This window comes from Anthonomus grandis, chromosome 15 (assembly GCF_022605725.1).
Source record: "Anthonomus grandis grandis chromosome 15, icAntGran1.3, whole genome shotgun sequence".
Lineage (NCBI taxonomy): Eukaryota > Metazoa > Arthropoda > Insecta > Coleoptera > Curculionidae > Anthonomus > Anthonomus grandis.
This window is the reverse complement of record NC_065560.1, coordinates 5,426,193-5,447,384: the sequence shown is the minus strand read 5'-3', so window position 1 is coordinate 5,447,384 and position 21,192 is coordinate 5,426,193. Positions and strand designations below refer to the sequence as shown.

At 34.0% G+C, this 21,192-nt stretch overlaps 1 protein-coding gene and 1 long non-coding RNA gene across 7 annotated transcripts in view; one reads left to right on the top strand and one right to left on the bottom strand.

Moving 5' to 3' along the window:
* The window catches only part of LOC126744996 (uncharacterized), a 431,319-nt gene that overhangs the window by 45,789 nt on the left and 364,338 nt on the right, over window positions 1-21,192 (bottom strand). The window lies entirely within an intron of this gene.
* Window positions 1-21,192, top strand: part of LOC126744986 (pumilio homolog 2-like) — a 335,676-nt gene that overhangs the window by 31,535 nt on the left and 282,949 nt on the right. For 5 of the 6 annotated variants that reach the window (XM_050452611.1, XM_050452614.1, XM_050452610.1 and 2 more), the window contains one exon: window positions 13,235-13,276. The exons of the other annotated variant lie outside the window; for it this stretch is intronic. In XM_050452611.1, the coding sequence (XP_050308568.1) occupies window positions 13,235-13,276 (42 nt within the window). The remainder of the gene's footprint in view (window positions 1-13,234; window positions 13,277-21,192) is intronic. 6 annotated transcript variants of the gene reach the window in all.

Here is a 21,192-nt window from a genome sequence, read left to right as displayed (position 1 = left end):
AATACACAAATATAGTTTACACATCCTCAAAAATAGACAATCCCAATTTAAAAATGATGACAAAATAGAAAGACATTCTTACTAGAATTACTGTTTGACATTATCTATTTAAGAGTAGTCCAAGTGCATGTTTGGAATTCCGCAAAACAACATTTCCATGTCCCACTATATCTAGTAAATCCGTGTGCTAATTTTTCTTTACAAATAATTATTTTTGAACACAAATCCTGATCTATATTGAGGACCCTGGGCGGTGGTTTGTGGGTGCCCCCTTTTTTTAAGAAGAATAATTTTTAAAACCCATTTCTGCGCTACATGCAACCTTGCAACTATTGATGGTGATTGAGATCTATATATCTTAATATATAACTGGGTAAAAAAGCATCCCACTAAAAAACGTAATTAAACTAATGACATTTCAAAAACGCCTCTACGGTACATCCTGCATATACATATATTTCAGAACGGCAATAAGAAACCAGCATTTGCTTATTATGTATTCCTTATTGTCGTAAGGAAACGTTTTCCTCATTACGAACCATGACTTTTAATAGAACCAAATTGATTATTTATAAATAAGTGTTTTTCAAACAGTGGTAGTCACATCTGACTAAGCAAAGAGCTCCAGTTTCAATATTATATTATTTTGTAATTAGATATCGACGTTTTGCAAGAGCGAAGAAAACAGAAGATTGCATCAAAAAAATACATTTTTGTTATTGTTATGATTGATAGTAAATGTTATTTAACTTAATGGGAAGCTTTATGGAATATATGTTAGCTTAAACAGTTGTAGAAGGATAATGTATAGTAAGCATGCTAATGGGATGATCAGCTTGTTCGCATCTCTTTTTTGTCACAGATAATCTTGTTACTAAAATTCAAAATGTTGATCATTGTACCATTGTTCTCAGCATTTTGATGTTATTGGTTACTTTTTTTGGCATTGCTGGTATTCCAGCTTGTTCACTTTTTATACTTTTCAATAAATCATTGATTGTAAATTAATTCTCATCTTCTACAAAAGCCAATTTATTAGTTCTATAACAACCATGGTGTCTCAAATTATAGAACAAAAATAAATGGACTTGATGTTTATTATGAGACTAGCTTGGGATTTTTTTCAAACGGGCATTGACAGGGTTAACCATTAATTGCTGCATGACAAACTGAAAAAGTAGAAGTTGGGTCAAAGCTTCATTAAGTTTCATCAAGTAAGACACTGGAGCAATCTGTAAAAATATTTGGCTCTATTTTATTTCTTTACTATATTAATGACCATGCATCTCTTGACACAAAAAGTTGTTTCATAATTTTTGCAGATATGATACCACCACAGATTCATCATGGAAAGTGTAGCAGAGGATTTGAGTAGGTTGATTTAAGGATTTGAATAAAACTACAGATACATAGACATTGACACAAGGAACATGGACTTTTAATTGTATTTTCATCCTCATTTCTTACTAGTACCAAATATTCCTGCTTATATTAAAAGGGAATAATTTATCTGTCACAGGTTTTTCATTTTTTTTCATCATAATTTAGTACATTTAGCCTGCTTGAATTTTATGTATACGTGAAGTTCACATAATGGAATCAGTATTAGTGGGAATATGATACTGTTCACCAAAAATAAATTCGAAGGGAGCGTAATTAATTGCACTGTGTACTGAAGTATTGTAGTGTAAGTAGCAAGTTTTGCTCTTCAGACACTGAACTATCTTCTATGCACGATGAGCTACTAATATTTTTTTTAGAAACCCCTAGTTTTATCACAAACTCTTTAACTACAAAGCTGCGACAATCCACTAGTACGGTATATATAAAACACATTAAACAATACAAAAATTATGACATTATTATTAATGATAACACTTAAAAATTTGTATTTTTTGTTTGGTATTTTAGCTTGTTTTAAAGATGTTTTTTATGGTATTATATTAAAATTTAGTGTGAAATTACCTCTTAGGACATGTCATATTACTATGATAGGTACCTATAATTTATCATTTTCATTATACAATAATTGTCAATGAACGTAATATGCAGAGAATATCGAGTGGGTAGAGTGGGCGATGAATAACTAAAAGTATATGAATTGCCAAAAAAAAACCATATGATGCTTGATTCCTTCATATGCTTTTGATTTGCTTCAATTTATGATGACCCACTAGTCTAGTGTTCATGGCGGATTATCCAATTCGAGGTTGGCTAAGTAACACCCTGCCGTTTGACACCTGCCTGAAATAAACGTCATGTGAAGCGTTTTTTTTTTTAGTTGAAGGTTTGCCATTTATAAATATGGATCGTTTAATAGTCGAACAACGTACTGAAATGATTAAATTGTTCTATAAAAATGGTGATTCTCCTGTGTCAACTTTTAGAGCTTTACGAGCTGATTACGGTCGACATAATCGTCCTACACAGCAAACAATTTCGAACACAGTAAGAAAATTTGAAGAGACTGGATCGGTTACTGATATTGTCAGGCTCGTGCATCACCGTAACGTTCGTTCAGCTGAAAATAACGCTGCTGGGGCCCAAAGTGTGGAGGAAGACCCAAATTTGTCAATTCCTCGGCGTGCTCAAAATTTGGGTTTGTCTTACGGCTCATTGTGGCGAGTTTTGCATTTGGATTTACAGCTCCATCCGTACAAAGTCCAACTCACTCAAGAACTTAGCCTACAGATCATGGACAACGTAGAACATTCGCAAATTGTGTGTTTGAATGTGTGAGAATTTTCTTCAGTGATGAGGCTCATTTTACGCTGTGTGGCTACGTAAATAAACAGAATTGCCGCATATGGGGTTCTGAAAATCCTCAGGTGATCGTATGACTGTATGGTGTGCATTATGGTCTGGTGGTGTCATTGGTCCGTATTTTTTTGAAAACAATCGTGGGAGAGCCTTAACAGTAAACTCTGAGCGGTATGGAAGCATGTTGACCAATTATTTTTGAAGAGAAATCGAAGAAGAAGATCTGGAAGACATGTGGTTCCAACTGAACGGGGCCACAAGTCACACCACACAGGCCAACCGAGCTCTTTTGCAAGAGAAGTTCCCAGGACGTTTATTTTCAAGATTAGGTGATATCTATTGGCCCCCAAGATCCTGTGATCTCACACCTTTGGATTTTTTTGAGGCCAATAACCCTCAAACTCTTCAACAACTTAAAGCCAACATTCGTGAAGTTCTAGCCGAGATATCACCTGAAATGTGCCGAAAAGTGATTGAAAATTTTCTTAAAAGGATTGAAGCTTGTCAGAGGTCCCGCGGTGGATATTTAAACGATATTGTGTTTCACATATAATGGAATGATTCAATCTTTAAAACAAAATAAAAATTTCGTCTCCATCTGAATATTTTGTGTGTTTTATTTAACTTTACTTTCCCAAGCATAAAATGGATAACCTTGTGTTTTAAGTCCTCCTAGTTACTCTGAAAACCATGTACGACATGCGCTATGTGGTTTAATTCATAAAGGGGCATCTAACGCTTTGTGTGAGTTTTCTAATGCCCTCATGGTAAAAAGGTGTAATAGATATTGGCAGTTAAGTTTCTTTGCATTGATCCGATAAATAATATACAAGACAAAGAACAATAAATGTAAAGCCATGCTGAAACTTCATGAGCACATTTTAGCCTTGAAACTGGCTAGTGCATGATCTGTTCTGAGTTGTTTTACAGAAAAGAGCAATTGGGTATGTTTGTCATAAATCACCTAAAGGTACTTGTAGGCGTTTATTTATGGATTTTAAGGTGCTGAATAAAAAATACAAATTGCCTCTAGACATCAACATCCCAGTGCCAATTGCAAAGAGCGAATTGACTAGCAACTCTCTCATTTATTTAAGTATTAAGATTTTTAACCATCTCTCCATTAGTATAAAGTGTGCACAAACTTTTATTTTCTTCAAAAAATTGATTTGACTTGGAAGTGTCAGACAATGGTAATGGTGTACACAAGTGAACTTCCAAGCACTACCTTTAAAGCATTACACTTCAACTTGGGGATTTAGAGGAGAAAGTATGAGAGATGTTACAAAATTCTATTCAATTTAGAGGTAAAGTCTTGAGCTCATTATTTTATTAGTAGGTATCGTTCAGCTAATGTTGCCATGTAAAAACTAGAGTGAACATAAAAGTGTTTGCTTCTGTAGATAATGTCATCAAGAGGATGCACTGGTTTGATGTTAATATGATAGAGGTTAATGCCTTTAATCCCATCAAAGGGTATTAAAATATATTTTATAAACTTTATTGCACTACAACAGAAGTGATTGATATTCTTATTATGGGATGACAAATTAAGAGGGTGTAGTGAGGGATTTCTTATGGTGGTGGAGTATGTGAAGGTGGATTGCAGATATTATTCTCCATTTGACATCACTAAAGGACACAGTACAGAATTTGAGATTCTTATGTGTTCAAAGGATTTTGAGGTGCTTTTCTTCTTATCTCTTATACCAGGGTAAAGCAGTAATTCCAGATTTCCTCATTCCAATTATACAAATTGTGGGCAAAGTAGACCAAAACGAACAATATAAAAAAAATGTCTTCCTAATATAATAACGGAACTTTAATGATAATTAATGCATCGACCCAAACCGAAATCCCTCATTCATCAGAAAATTACCGTCGCTAATATTCATTCATGGCGACGAGATAATCTCTGGCTTTTTTGTCTCAATTTCAACCTTCATCTTGCCTTAGACGTTGACAAATGATCCTTTGGTTTCGAAGAGACGATGCGATGTAAAATTAACTGGCATCAAACTGATGGTTGTTTCGTTTTTGTTGGGAATCTAGGGACAATAAGTTTTGATTTTTTTATTTAGGGTTTATATTTGATTAATTTCGTTGTAAAGCCTCGTGTTATAAACCAGATAAAACCGATATCAATAAAGTTGCCGCAACAGAAGCCCTTTTTGATTTTAAGAGAAGACTTGTCGAAAGGAAATTGATAATATTATTCTCGAGACGGTAACAAACAAAATCATCAAAACACAATAATGGTCGTCGGGTTTGTTCACCACGGTCGCGCAGTGGTTTTATGCATCTTTTTCAATGGCAAAAATGATATATGCACTGAAATTTAAGGCTTAAAAAATTGACTAAATGGTTTATATGAGGCTGACTTTGTGTCAAAATAAAAAGTCAACTAATGTAAGGAATGAGCACTAGATTCCCCAAGCATCAGTCCTTTCCTTAGAGCATTGAAAGGCTAGAATTAGCATTGCCGTGGAACTATGGGCAGTTTGTTTGCTTGCAACATCTCTGATGCAATGATGCCAAATGCTTCTGTAGAAATGGCAAAAATACGTTCTTTTTCATAAAATATGATGATACTCTATAAAAAAGTCAATATTCAAAGTTAAATGAATATATTTTTGAGAAAAAGGCAACAACATCGCAACGCCGCTCTATCGCATTGTGATTCCACCGACACAAGTAATCTTTACCAGTGACGTTAAAAAATATTTACATGATAAATATTTATTATTAATAGACTATGCTTTAAATTATACACAATATTACCGTTTATGAATTCTTTATGCGTTTTTTTAACGTACATCAGCGTAAAGGTACTTATATTTTACATTAATTTGTATGTGTTGATATATAGCTTACAATTTCCTCTTTTGAAAATGCGTGTAAACTTGACAACAGAAAATCTTTCAATGTTCTAAGGTCCTTTCTCTTTTTTATATAAATGATAATTATGGACAAAAGTAACCATATTTCTGTTCAACCTTATTTGCAAATGACCCAGCCCTGTTGAATGCGAGCAAAAGTATTGACATTCTGACAATAACAAGACTAACAGAAGGATATAACGGTCACTCAGAAGCCAATTATTATATTCTCCTTGTGTTTGAGTAAAATTGCTCAACTGCCTGGAAGGACCAAAATTATTCTTCCATTAAGGCAGTCTAAGCTTGGCTTTTTGGACTCTTTGTGTGGACTGACTAAAATAACTCAACTGTCTGAACGAAGCATTTTTTTTCTGAGACCTTTCATAATTGAGCCTCACTTAGCCAAGTACATTAGCAGGACCTTATTTGTCTATCGCTATATGTTTATTGCTACACACATTTGAACACTCAATGTTGTTCTAATTTTTAGGACACTCATCATGCTCATGCTTGCCAACTTTTTGGAGATCAGAGATGTTGCTGGGTTAGGTTACAGGAACTGTTAGTTGTCGCTCATTTCTTTGTGAAGAATGGAAGTTCTATGAAGAAAAAATAAATATTGATTGATTCTATCTCAAAAAATAAAACTACTTTAACATGGAGAATAAAATGAAGAATAATTATGAACATTAAAGGTTCAAAAAGTAACCGTTCCCCCAACTTAAGAAGCTTTACATGATGAAATTATACAGGAACATTGACGTATACATAAAAGTTATGAATAGCTAGCACTTCAACATATTTTCCGTGTGACCCATATTATAAGGCTTGTAGTGCTTTACTATACCGCGCTCAATATTATGTCTGAATATTTCATTGCTTTCAATAGCATTAAATTATTTAAAAAACATGCCATAGTATACATATACATGTTTTATTTTATAAAATTATGGGTATTATACAAATCACTAGAAAGAGTGACTTTGTTGTTTGCTAGGGCATAATTTACCATGGATTTAAGACAAGGTTGCAACAGATACAGTGCACTACATTTCTGTAATTGGTTCCAATGCACTCCCGCTAATATTAGTACACAGGTGTATATAAAAGTTATGAACAGCTAGCACTTTTCATTTTGACCCATATGGTAAGGCTTGTGGTGCCCACTACTTATCATCGCGCTCAATATTATGTCTGAATAATTAATTGTTATCAATAGCATTAAATTATTCAAGAAGCAAGCCACAGTAATATCGATAAATATGTATCCTACATGATTTAAAAAATTATGGGTATTTTACAAATTACTGAAAAGAATACATTTCTATATTTGGTTCCAGTTGTGAATACAATAAGTGCATGATCCTGATATTGAAATGTTGGTAAACTGAACTGATAGCCTCAAACTATAATTTCAAGAAGTGAGAATTGATGGAAAATTGTCCATTGCATATATAATGACATCCAAGTTTTAACTACATTTTCATAAAATTTTCCTATTCTTGCAAGAATCTGTCTCTGATATGTTCATAAGCTTTAGATTCAAACAGTGTGACTCTGTCAAACGCTTTGCATAATTTGGAACTGATATTATTTATCTTGCCTAACCCTTCTCCCAAGCACCTTATGAAGCAGTTTGATTGAGGATCAAATTGTCATGTCATTCAAATACTTTACCCAAAATTGGTGCCTAGGTTCTATCAAATTGGTCACAAGATTTATTTGGCTGTAATTGTGAAACTATAGTCAGTCTAAAACATATTACAATAAAATTCATTTAAACTATATTAGGGTCTATCACCTAGCAATCTGCTAACCTTAGTTTTAAACATTTCAAGGGAAGAAACAGCGGACAATTTGATAGATGATTGTAGATCTTAATACTCTTATAAACAATTGACCTTTTTACCAATGATCAATGAGGTATGGATATATGCAATTTTGAGTAATTTTCGTCACCATCATGTGGATTACAAACTTATCAAATAATTACAGTGGATTAATACAAACTCAGAAGAGGACTCTATCAAAGGCCATTGACAAATCAGTGTATATAGAACCAGATGATTTAGTCAAAGATACTGCTTGCATGCCCAACTTTGGTCATCGAGTAATTCATTCAATTTACACTACAAAATCTCAATTCCTTGAGACTTCTTTCAGATACCGGTCAGTGATCTTTGAGGAATTGCAGATGGTTTTATGAAGAGACTATAGCCAACTAGAGCATCATCCTTAGCTATACTTCATTCCTTAGTTATTCGAGACAATGAGGACTGCGTAAAGGCTATACGTCCTCGGCGAACTACGAGCTGGCGATACCGGTCATGAAAAAATCTGGTCACGGGCCATATAGGAATGTCCTCTCCTTCTGATGGGCAGTGACTGCATGGCTCCAGTGACAGTGGACTGCGAGGAATTCGTGACGCAAATTACAAGCAGAGGAGTGGCGGCATTCCAACAGACCTGCATTGCTAAATAGGGAGACCACCTGGTACACAGATGGCTTCAGAATGAATAACAGAGCTGGATCAGGGCATACCAGTAGGGCATACTCGCTGGGGGAGCACGCCACTGTCTTCCAGGCCGAAGTATTCGTTGTATTAAAATGCGGACCAAAAATTCTAAGCTGCGGACACCGCCATACAGTCGTATCAATATGCTCGGACAGCAGAGCTGCCATTAAGGCTATCACGGGCGTAAAGGTAAGCTCCAAGCTTGTACTAGAGTGCATAAAAGTTCTGGAAAAACTGGTGCAGGTTGGCTGCGGAGTCCAGCTCGTCTGGGTAGCAGGTAACGAGGAAGCGGGCTCTCTTGCCAGACTGGGATCCGCGAATGTGCCGATGGGGCCGGAATCCATAATTCGTATCGCCAAATGCGTAGCGCTCGCGTCAATAAAGGGTCTGCTGGACAAGTGGACCCACCGAAGATGGATTGAGTCCCCTGGTATGAGACAGGCCGAAGCCCACATAGGTGGGTCCTATGCCTGTCTTGCCAAAAATCTACTACGCCTAAAAAGATGCAAAAATTCGGCTAGTGATAGGTCTTTTAACTGGACAACGGGACTTAAGACCTTAGGTAACACCTTCAGTGCACCAAGTGACTTTAAGTCCTTCGGACCAGAAAGCCTTATCGGTTTTTCTAAGGCCCCTGGGGTCTGGTGGGGCATGACGGGTCCATCAGGAGACCTATATGCACAACTGCCTCTGGCAGCCCACCTTTTTGACAATTTCACTTTCTTAGTTATTTTTATTCTTGTATTCCAAGAGGAGAAAACGCAATGGAATATTGTTGCAGTTTCTACTGATGACAATGTTAAAACGATTTGATCGCAAACCCCATGTTGGAAGAAACCAATTTTGTTTTCTTTTGCTCCCGATGTTATTCTATTCATTCGAAGACCTTGAACCGAGAATCGGGCGGACGTCAGCAGCCGCGCACCGAGGGTTCAGTAAACCAACGGCGAATGCCCGTGGCGGCAGGATTCATGGTCAACAACTACAATATTCTGTGCTGTTTTTCTCCGGCCGATAAAATGAGCCGGCTTGGCCTTACCGTCGCCCGCACCTGACCACTAGTGTTTTTGTTTTTTATTTTGGTTTGCGCGAATCATGACCAGTGACGATTTTTTTTTTATAGACGTAAGCGAGCTCGCCTTCGTCTTTGTTACATTTTTATGTTTTATGAGTTGTGGCATGTGAATTTTAGGACGGGGATCATCTTTTCGGACCGGGTGGTTTCTGGCGGCCCGGAGTGTGTATATACATTGCTAATGTTGAATAACATCATTTGAGTTTGTTTTTAGCTTCGATAACACTCTTAAGATTAATAAACTGAACAAGTACTTTCTTGTATCAATATTAGAAGGCGGATTTTAAGCAATAAATAATATGAGCAGCTTTGATTTGTCTTTACTATCTGATGGTTTGGATCTTGGACACTCTAATTGATAGGTTTTACGCATTTATTTAGGGTGCTATAGATCACTCTTCTCTGTGATACTCCTCTGTTCATGGTTTCACTAATTAGTGCAGTGCCGTCAGCGTCTTACGTTTTTTTTCTCTTTAACTCCCCGCTAAATTTTTTATAAGAATGTAGGGGTTTTATAATTGCTTAGTAGTCCCATTATTTTCAAAATAAATTTAATAAAATATAAGGAATAAAAAAATCTATATACAATCTCGAGTCGCTATAGAGAGTACCAAATAAATTATGTTAAATGCCCAGAATAATTAATTACCTCTCTTACCTAAACAGAAACCTATTTAACTCCTCTCAACCTTGCAAGCTCTAGTCGACGTGGATTTTGCTTTTCCTCTCTATAAACCCTTACCGAATCATTCTAAAAAATATATACCAATGTTACCTGCTCTTCTCTAAAAGTCACAATTCGATAATGCGCCACCAAACTTTAACGTTTAATTCCTTAAATGAAAAGAAGCCAAAAATGGCAAGCAAAAACAAAATTTGAAGAAAATTGAAAGGTCAAATACAGTAAAATATTCTACATCTGCAATAACCAATAAAACAAATCCAGGCATTACATCACAGAAGCAACTATTTTATTTAGACTCTTTACAGTACAAAATCCTAAATAGATTGAAACTATGTAGGCATTTAAACGAAATACATTAATTAATCAAGTAACAATCATTACTCCTTAACTCATTAGGCATATAAAAACAGCTACCGAAATCCCAACCCTAAATAAAATAATGAATGAATAAACTTTGAATTGCACTTAAAAATTTTACCCCACTAGAGAAGTGTAACTCTCCCTTAAAAGTTAACCTTCACACAAGACTTGACTCAGTAGAAATCTCAATTATATAATTTAAATTTAATCTCTAATGAGGTAGTTTTAAAAAGAAAAGTGAATTTAAGTAGCGCAGTTTATCCAGCACAGAGTGACGAGTGAAAGAAAATTAAATGTAAACAAAGGTACGAACACAAAGTCACGTGTAGCTTTTAAAAAAATTACATGGATTTGATGAGACCGTCACTTTGTGTTCGTACCTTTGTTTTGTTTTTGTTTGGTCTCTTGGAGAAAAATGGATGATAAATACGTTTCTATAAAATGAAATGTATTTAATTAAGTCATTTGCAAAAGTAACACCTCAAGAGTATTACATTCTTCCTCCCTCCCTTAATAATATTATAGATAATGTAACAGAGCACAGTATGTCCCGCAGGCAATGACAGACTTAAAAAAAAAAACAATTTTCGAAAGTAGTCAAGCTGCAAGCAATAAATAATGAAAATTTCCTTTATTTCAAAACGTATGGAAAAAATTAAATTTTAGGAATCAAAATCATGTGTAGAATTATGGATCATAATAGGACTACGTAGCCGGTCCCATCTTACCTTACAGGATGAGTGATTTACAATTCATATGTAATAGTAGTTTATACCAAGTTTTTTTATAAGTAATCCAAAACCTATAAATAAAAACAATCTTTACAACAACCTGCCAATGTTCAAGGTACTTAGGAGGGCATCCAGAAATTCAAAATTGTCTTAATTTAGTACCCTCCTGAACTTTGATGAGCGTTTACAGGTTTTCAATTCCTTTTTTTCTTTCAAGCAGTTCAAATAATTTAAATTTTATTCTGGGCTGCTGAACACGCTTCTTCTAGGCATTTAAAGATTTTTTAAATCTTTAAGTAATTTTAAACTTTTTTCAGGAATTTATATCTTTATGGCTCTTCAGGGAGTCTTTTATGTATTTTTATTTGAAACACTTTTGTATATCTCCTAAGGATTCACAATATGCCTTTTAGGCATTTGAAGTCATTTTTATTTATATGTTCTTTGGGCATTTAAACTAAGTAACTGCCCTTCATCCCTATACAGGAATACTCTACTATCACGGTTTACACAATCAAAAACCTTGAATAGATCTTTGCCTATAGGCTAAGATAGATAGATAATGTGATATATTATATACTTTTAAAATCGCTTATATAGATGTCAATACAGTGAGAAGTAGTATATGTCATTCTAACAGAATACATCAGTTGTCATCCCAACAGAAAGCCATTCTATGATTTTTCTTCTTAACATCTAAAACACATTACATGGCGCAGCCGGTAGGATGAGTACTGATGTATTTTGTAAAAATGGCTACTGTATTTATGACAAGCAACATATACTACTTGTCAATCTGCATTGACATATCTACTATTGTAAAAGTATACTGGCATGATATCTTATCAATGAATGACTATATGATTCTATCAACTTTTTTAAACTAAACTAACATTTGATATTAACCAATCAAAAAAACTATAAAAATTAACAGCAAATAACAATCGAAAGAGGAATACCTCGGTAACGGAGAACATTGTCAATTCATTAAACCATCGCGATAAACTGAAAAGGAGCTCATAAAAAATAATTCTGTGTAAAGTGGTGATCACTTTAAAACTTATAGAAACTATTTCAATAAAATCTACAAAAAATATGTATTATAAAACCAAAATTGAAGAAGCAAAAAGAACATAAAATCTAAGCTAATAATAAATGAAGCCGCCAGAGCTAAAAAAAAATAAAACGCAAAACTCTTTTAATATTCTCTACCAAAAACATATTGTTACAGGATGATAAACAGGTGGCAATGGCATCCAATGATTTTTTATAAATGCGGACAATGACACTAAATTATTTTTATCTTGATCCAACTAATGAAAACGAAATTATTGAGTGCATAAAGTTGCTTAAAAATAATTCCGCACCAGGAGAAGATGAAATTATTCACCGAGTTAATTAAAAATACCCATCAACACTTGTGCATATTATAAATCTTTGTTTGGAAAATTCTAACCTACCCCAAGAGTGGAAAATATCAGTGGTACCCCTAATTTTTAAAGATGACGACCCAGTTGGCAATAAACCGAACAGTCAAAATCAATAAACTGAATACACTTATTAATAGCCATTTATAATGTATAAATACCTCATAAATGTCTGTAAATACTCACCTTGATAATAATAGTAATTTGGGAATTAAATGAAGAGAGAAAAGGATGTACATAAGAAAAATTCCGAATGACAAGGTGGATCAGTCAAATTTCAAAACGAATAACCTTCAAAATGTGGCTGCGTCAAGGAACCACTACTTTTATTTTAGTACAACTTGTACTGAATCAAAAAGTCAGATTGGTTTATGCAAAGAACAGTTTTAAAAATTAAAAGATACAATGTCAAGTTTTATTACTCAGAAAGATCCAAATTTCCCTTCAAGGTTCTTAAAACCCCCCAATAAATGAAAGTTGATTGAAAAATAGTACACCCCAATTTAAACAGTACAATTTATACTCCAGACCCAAAAATTAAATTAAAAGAAAGCTATAAAATGCCAGACACCGTACAAACTGCAACTATTTATTGATTTATTATTTATTTTGTTAATTTTTAACTGTAAGAAGCGTAGATCGATAGTCAGGTACTTGACGTTTATGGGTTGAGTCCTGAAAAGTCCAATCAAATGGATCCTCCTTATTTTCTGTATTCAATTTTAAAACGATCTAAACTATGAACTGTAGTCCCATGTCATCCATGTATATATGTTGACTAAATTGTGTTTTTCTTTCTAGGTGAGTCATACGGTACCCAGAGCCTATGAGGCAGCTAACATGGTAAGCAAATCATATAGGGATTAAAAGCCATTCTTGAACCTATTATGTGTAGTGATATGGGATATCCAAAGCTAATGCCTTATTTTTGACACCTTCTTAGATACTCAACCGCTAAAAGTGAACAATCGACTTTTGATTATCGGCTGTTACAAGAGAAAAAATATTCCGCGGGCTAATCCATTAACCTATGAATGTTATGCAAAACGTTTAACCTTGTCTACAACTACTTCTACTCGCGGTTAGGTGGTAACAGATTAAAATTATAGTGGTTCGGAGATATTCATAGATTAATACATAAATCATCAGGATAACGATACCAGTTCAACGTTATTGTTCGAAAAGCTATTGCAGCAATTGCCTCGTCAGTTTCACAGCCGATATATCAAACGTTTAACTTAAAATGCTAATGGCGGTGTTTGTTATGGCCTATTTTAAAAGTTGCTCGCTTAAGTTCTACACTAGACTTAAGGGATCTAGTATTAGACAAACACTGAGATATTGTAACTCTTTGATAACCTCTTAGATATGATTCCAGCCATTGCAATGCAATACCCATTAAAGTTTAAACCATTTTTTTTAATGGTAAACAAGATGAAAGTCCTATGTCACTCTTGGAGTGGTGCTTGCGCGAAGATATTTGTGGGCGTTTATCTTGAATCGCTGTAGGTTGTATGCGTCGGGAAATATGTCAGGTGGAAGCCCGTTCCACAAAGAAGATGTTCTCCAGATGAATGAGTCCCGATACAGGGACGTCCTTGGGGTAGGCAGGTGGACTCGATGTTGATAAGCCGCAACTGCTAGACGCGTCCTTCTTGCCGGAACAGCCCTGGGTGGAATCAGGCCTGCCAGCTTGAGGAGCACTTACCGTGATAATAACGGTAGAATAAACAGAGATCAGCCACCTTTCTCCTGTGCTCCAGACTATCCAGACTCTTTGTCAGTTCTGGTTTGTCGATAAGACGAATAGCTCTCTTCTGTATAGAATCCAGCAGGTTTAAACTATGCTTAGGTGCAGAGCTCCAGACATCGAGGGAAGGTATTTTTCCAACAAACTGATTTTATCAAAAAAATAATGCCTACACACTTGGTATTAAATAATGGACTTACAAATATGAAATACAATTAAACATTAAAATATCTTCCAATTTGATTGATAGCAATCGCAGCCATAAGGGTTTTAGGCAACCATCAACATTCATTAAACATTAAACAATCATTAAACAAACAATTTGAAAAGGAAAATGAGCAGCTAGCGAATCTAGCTTAAATGAAATTTACTCCCTTATGCTATTGGTCGAAGTTCGGAGCATCAAGTGTTACCACGTGATGTTTCCGTGGTACTTCTAACTGGACCCAAGTATAACAAATATCGGGTGAAAGAATTTGGCATCTTGCAGAGAATGAAGATATGATTTAATTAATCTGTTGTGCGTTTCAAGAAAGGTAAATTATTCCCGCTTAAAAAAATATATTTCTTGATTTAAGAAAAATAAATATTTGTGTGAAGGCACTGAAAATATATTTGTGAGAACATTATATGTAAGTATAATAACAGGAACTTACAGTTCATTTAACTGCAAAATTTTCCCCAATGTTAACCGTGGTTGTTCTTGAACCATTACAAATTTATTTTGATATTAAAATAAGATTAAGGTGTTCTTATCACAACTTTGTTACATTAGATTTAAACACAATTCCAGTTATTTCAAGATAATTTTTTTAAGAGTGGCTTTAGTTTTAAACATAGAATAGGATTCTAGGCCTACAATTGTGATTTGGAGTCAATTTAGTCTTTGTCAAGACATGTAACTTTGTGATACACCGTTCATCGTACCCTATAAATGTGGTTACTACTCACCCCCTAAAAAAACTTTAACCAATATCTTAAGCTCAGTAACACGAGTACTTCGCAGGGAGTTATTCGATATCCTAAAAAACGAATTAACCAAACCGAGCCGTTCATCAAAACCGTATATGCCCAATTTGTCAAAATGGCAAAAGTTTCTGCCAGGAAAGAGGCGTAGCCCGTCCTTCGCTTTCAAAGCCCGTGTTCCCGTAAAATCGATTTTGCGGGGTTAAGCACCCCGCTCAGTTCGCGATACGAGGTCGTGCATGCCCTTAGACACTGTCACATCGGGTTTACACGTGTACCTAGAAGATATCGTCGTGTTACATGACTGGGTTTAAGCTGACGATCATGTTACTGATTCGGAACAAAACGATCGGTTTATCATACAGGGTGTTCCCTTGTACGAAATAATTTCACAAGTGCCTCAATGGAGCATACTGTTGAGAACAAAAAAGGAAAATTTAAAGGAGATTTAGGCAGCCTATTTGCTATATCATTGTTTGATTTCTTATTAGGATTTGGGTCGCCTGCAAATAGTGTTTTTCTTCTTTAATTTGTCAAATTAAACCCGAAAAACATCACTTTATTCCCATACTTAACATGAATGATAAGAAAACATTCTAATTGGCATACGTTACCCAACAAAGAATAAATGAATCATGTCCAACTTTTTACTTGTAACAAAAATTTTCTTATTTTGAAATGAAATAAGCATCAGGGATTAATATCACTTGTATTTACTACTATTATTTTATTATAATTTCTACAACTATTGACTTTAATTTCTTACTAAAAAGTGTTCTTGTGACAAAGTTCTTGTCTAATTCCCTAAAATATAGCGCAAAAATGAGTTCAAAATATCATTATTTGAGTAACGATTTTGATCACCCTGTATAAAAAAAAATGAATTTTGTAATTTCGAAAGATAAAATGAACTTAGCCAAGGACTCTACATAGATTTTTCAAAAAGATAAAAAACGTCTGGTAAATATTAAAATTTAAGTTAATTAAACACTGATTTTCGTGAAAATGTCTCTAAATTGTTAATATCGAGGCAATGTCGTATTTTAGAGCAAAACAGTTTTAGAGTTATAGAGAGAGTCAAATGAGACTGCCATTTCAGAAAAAAAATATCATATTATGTACCACGCTTTTCTGGGACACCCTGTATCAATTAAACTAATTTTAAAAAGTAGCTCCTCAAACCTAATTAATATTTGCTCTATTAAAGTTTTTTTTCGCTTCAAGATTTAGCCGCTATCGAGCACCGCGATAATCAATGTACAATACACCCTGTATAAATGAGAGTTCGACTTTTCCACCTATTTTCTATATCATCATTTGTCACCATTTTGTCCACTTTTCCACATTAATAATCGCGGTAGAGACCGCAAAAATTTCCACAGATTGCTTCATGTACAGATTGGCGAATGGATCACTACACATATAAAGTTCCTAATCGGCGAGATGTTGCAACACCAACGCCGCGTACCCTGCCTGGTGTGCAAGCTCGATTATTTTGAATTTTATTTTAGTAAGCATCTGACGTTGCTGGGGGTTTATTTCTTGCGTCAAAATTTAAAAAAAAATATTACGCGACATTGGTATAATATTGTTCTAATGCAGGAATTACAGGTGTAAAACCCGCATAGATTACAATTTTTTTTTGATGTGCATTGCATATTGAAAATTAAACCGATCAAAATACAATATTAACTCTAATAAAAATAGAATGTAAACATTATAAAAAAACAGAAAATGCTCTTCTATTAACTTTGAAACGATCATGCGTAGTGATGTAAAGGGTAATATTACCGAGGTAACATTACTGGTAATTTTGGTAATATTACTGCAAGACCGGTAATATTGGGTTTTTTCACTCTATATACTCTCATTTACTCGCTATTCGCCTAGCTCTAGCTTGGCTTTACTGGCGCGAGGCGCAAGGACGAAAGACGATCGTGCCGTACGCAATAATTTAACTGAAGCTGAAAATTTAGTTGCGACGGAGTTCATCTATGAAACTGCAAGGCGTCATCCAAAATATTCTTCAGAAGTAGGTCTTATTATGGAAGCACTTGCACAGTACAAAATTAGAGGTGGTAATCTTTTTGCTAAGGAATTCGTTATTTCCAGCAAAAAATCTATGTCTGGGCATGTTTGGTGGGCAGGAATTTGCTCCAGTTCTAAAATAAGTAGATTGGCTGTAGACATTTTAAATTTACCATCGTCAACAGCCGCAACCGAAAGAACGTTTAATACTTATGGATTTATTCATCGGCAAAGAAGAAACAGGCTTACCGTGGAAAGAGTGGGAAAACTAACCTATATTGCCCATAATTATAATTTACTAAACGAAGATCATTCAAGAAGAGAAAAAGCTACTGAGGATTCTGAGGAAGAAATTGAAAAAGAAGATCTCGGTTTCGAAATTATAGACTTGACTGAATTAACCAAGGAGAAAGAAGAATCAGATGAAGAGGTTGGGGATGATGAGGATGATTTACCATTATCCACTCTATTACGTAGTTCATTCTGACTCGTTTTTTCTGTGTTTCCTAATGTTTTTACAGTTTTGACTTAAAAAAACTAGTATTAGTTAAAAAGCTGTTTTTTTTAAATAAATTACCAATATTACCGTAATATTACCGATTTTTAAATTACCGATAATTTTACATCTATAATCATGCGGTTTCATGGGAAATAATTGGTAAACTTATAAAAAAAACTGTTAATCTGATGCCTAAAATATCAAGTATTCCACAAAATGTAAGCAGTGTTTACAGAGCATTTATTTATCCATTACTAAATCCGTTTAGTTATAAAAGTGTTATGAGGAGTTTTTATTGAAAATCAGCAATTAATTCATGTAAATTCAATAACGGCGTGAAAAGCACTTTTGGATCTTTTATACGATTAGTTCAACAAGCTGATTGAGATGACGATAAAAACTGAATTAAGATTCTTTAAATAGAAATAGGGTATTGAACGTGAAATAAAAACACTAGTAGTTCCTTGCTTTATAAATTTCATACAAAAACAATTTTTTATTGTACATCAGGATAATTATTTCATCCAACTTTCTTCAAACAACTTCCTTGGCTCTTTCAACGCAAAATGTTTCTTCATTTCGTATTGTTTTCTCGTTGTCCTACAAAAGTTACACTTTTAGTTTTAAAAATCTATGTTGAACACGATGTGAGATTTACAAAACTTTTTGGCGGCTATTGTGCACCGAGCGAGCTTACAAGCTTCCAAGTTGGAAAACTTACATGAATCATTTGAAGTTGCAGCCATGTCATCGGAGTTTGTGTATTCATATTTATGGGATGGAATATTTAGCAACGGACTTAAATTATTGCGCTTGCAATTGGTCTTTAAATTTCCCTCGATCGCCCACCTTTGTTTGTTCACTTTTTTTTCAATGAATTTGATTGATTCGACCTTATTGGTGTCAATTATTGTCAAATTAACGATGTTCGGATGACTTTTTATTTATTGCCCGATGCACGGATGACCTTGGGGCTTAATATGCACTTACATGACCCGCAATTTAATGAGATTTAAGTAGTGCGTAAATATAAAACTTTCCAACAGGCAGTCGATTAAGAGATAATTCTTTTTTGCCAGAAATAATTGAGAAAGTAAATTGCACACCGAATTTAAAAAAAATTTACTAAAAAGATGAACCACGCGTTATTATGAATTTATTTTTCTTGGGATTGATCAACTCATGTGGATCCTCAAGATTATGTGTATCATCTAAAAATCTCTTGTCCTATAAAACATGCCCATTGATCTTAATGCCTTTAAACAACGCTTCTAAACATCATTTTGCTATTGAATAAAAGTAGAGACAAAATACACTAGTGACAATTTGTCATCAATTCTTATTTTTGCTGTCTTGTTCGAATACAGATTTGCTGACACTTTTAGCCAAGATCCCAAAGCATTCTTAAATAAATTTAACTTCTTTGGTGATGAACATAGTGTTGACTGCAGCAGTATTTTGTGACTTGTCAACTGTATTTTACCATGAGAACAACTGTTTTATGCTAATAGTGGTACTTCTAAAAGCTTGACATTAATGGAACAAGGCCCTGTACTTGGTACCCTGCTTTCCTAATATTTATAGGCGATTTTTTTCAAATAAGAGGGCAATTTACATTGTTTTTACCAATATACTTTAGCATAATTCAGCGGGCAAGATCAGCGAAGATTTAAGTAAAATTAAGCATTAATGTGATACAGTTTTTCTGACATTGCATGCTTTTAATTTGAAAGTCATTCAATGCATAAAAATCTCATCTGGCTGGCATGCAACCTTAACTTGTCCATTGCTGGATGTGCATACTTTGCAATTAATGAATTCGAACTTCAATATGGCATTTGCTTACTGCTCGTCGATTTAATTTAGCACTTTCTAGTAATGGTTCAATAGATACTTATAATGAGCCTCAATTTTTGGTCCACTTTATATAGGTTTTTTCATTTTGGAAAAGTAATTGCAAGATTTTTTTCAGGAAAGGTTAGGAATTGTTCTTGGATGCAGTAGATCACTACCTGCTCATAACTTGAATACCAAGTAATCTACAATTTGTACAAATATTGATTAATTAACGCCATTATTTAAAGGCAAGAGGAGATATGTCTCATTACAAAGTACAGGCCAATCTCAGGTTTAAAATATTTGAATTGATGACATCCTTCTACAACTCAATATCTGTAGAAAATCAACATTGTTGCAGTAAAGGTGAATCTAAACATATTTGACAATTTTTCAAGCTATGTTACTAAGATCCATCTTACATAATTTCCTTATTTAAAAATGTTTTTCACAAAATTAGGACACCAAACAAAGTGTGATAATAGCAATCAAAAGAGATAGAAGTTAATTCTTGTGTACCTCAGGGGTCACATGTGGTTCCATTTTAACAATCCAGTTAGCAGACAATCCAATGTTTAAAAGAATATCCAATGAGAATCACTGCATAACTGTAGAGGACCAAAATTTAACTGTACTAGTACACTATGCAAACAAACTTTAGTGGTACTACTTAACATAATAAATAAAAAATAAATATTACATTAGTATTTACATTAAAATTATGAATAAATAATACACTTTTTATTTTACTACTCTACTTCTGTGAAATAAACCTCAGTCTCTATCATCATTCATAGAAATATTCAGAAAAGGGAGTGACATATCTTCGATCAGCCTAATAAAACATTGATTGGATACTAAACGCATTCAACTACATGGATGATTTCTTGCAATTTTAAGTAAAAAATTTCAGCTTCATTCTCGAGATACAGGATATTAAATTTTGTTTTTAATCGACTTTTTATTAATATCTGAAAAACGTTTCTTAATTGTTTAGTTTGATACAAATATCAAATGAAGAAAAAATGGCGACGTATACACACGAAACAAATACATTTTTTATTCAGCTCAGGTATTTTAATCAGCTAACCACTTGCTCTAGTTTGCTGGTGTAGTTTACTTTATATGTGTTTAAGTGTTTTTCAGTTTTTAAATAGTTATTTTTTAGGTAATTTTGAAGCAGTTTAGTATTTTCTTTGGAGGTCAGAAACGTGCTGAGATATGAATGAAATGATGAATGTGAAAATAAAGAACAAGATACGCACAAAAATCGAGCAACAAAAAGTGGTATTTTTAGTTGTTTGGGTAAATATGAGAATTTAAAGAGATACCTTATACATATATATGTTTTTTTCTAGTGAACAACTAATGCACTTATGATTCAGACAGGATTATCTCAAGAATCAGCTTTGGATGCAGTTGTTTCCTTATAGACGACAATATTCCAGATTTAGTATCTTTATACACCACTATCCAGAGAAATGGTGTCAACAGTCTCAAATGGTGTCGAATTTGTTCTTTGAGTAGCCCTATTTATAAAATGATTTAGAAACTGTCTTGCTAAAAATCAAGTTGCCGAAATGGCGTCATCATAGAGAAAGATAATGAGGGTTGTAACAATCGGCCTTTTACAAAGGAAGAAATATTCCAAAATTACAATATTTTCTAATTATACCACCA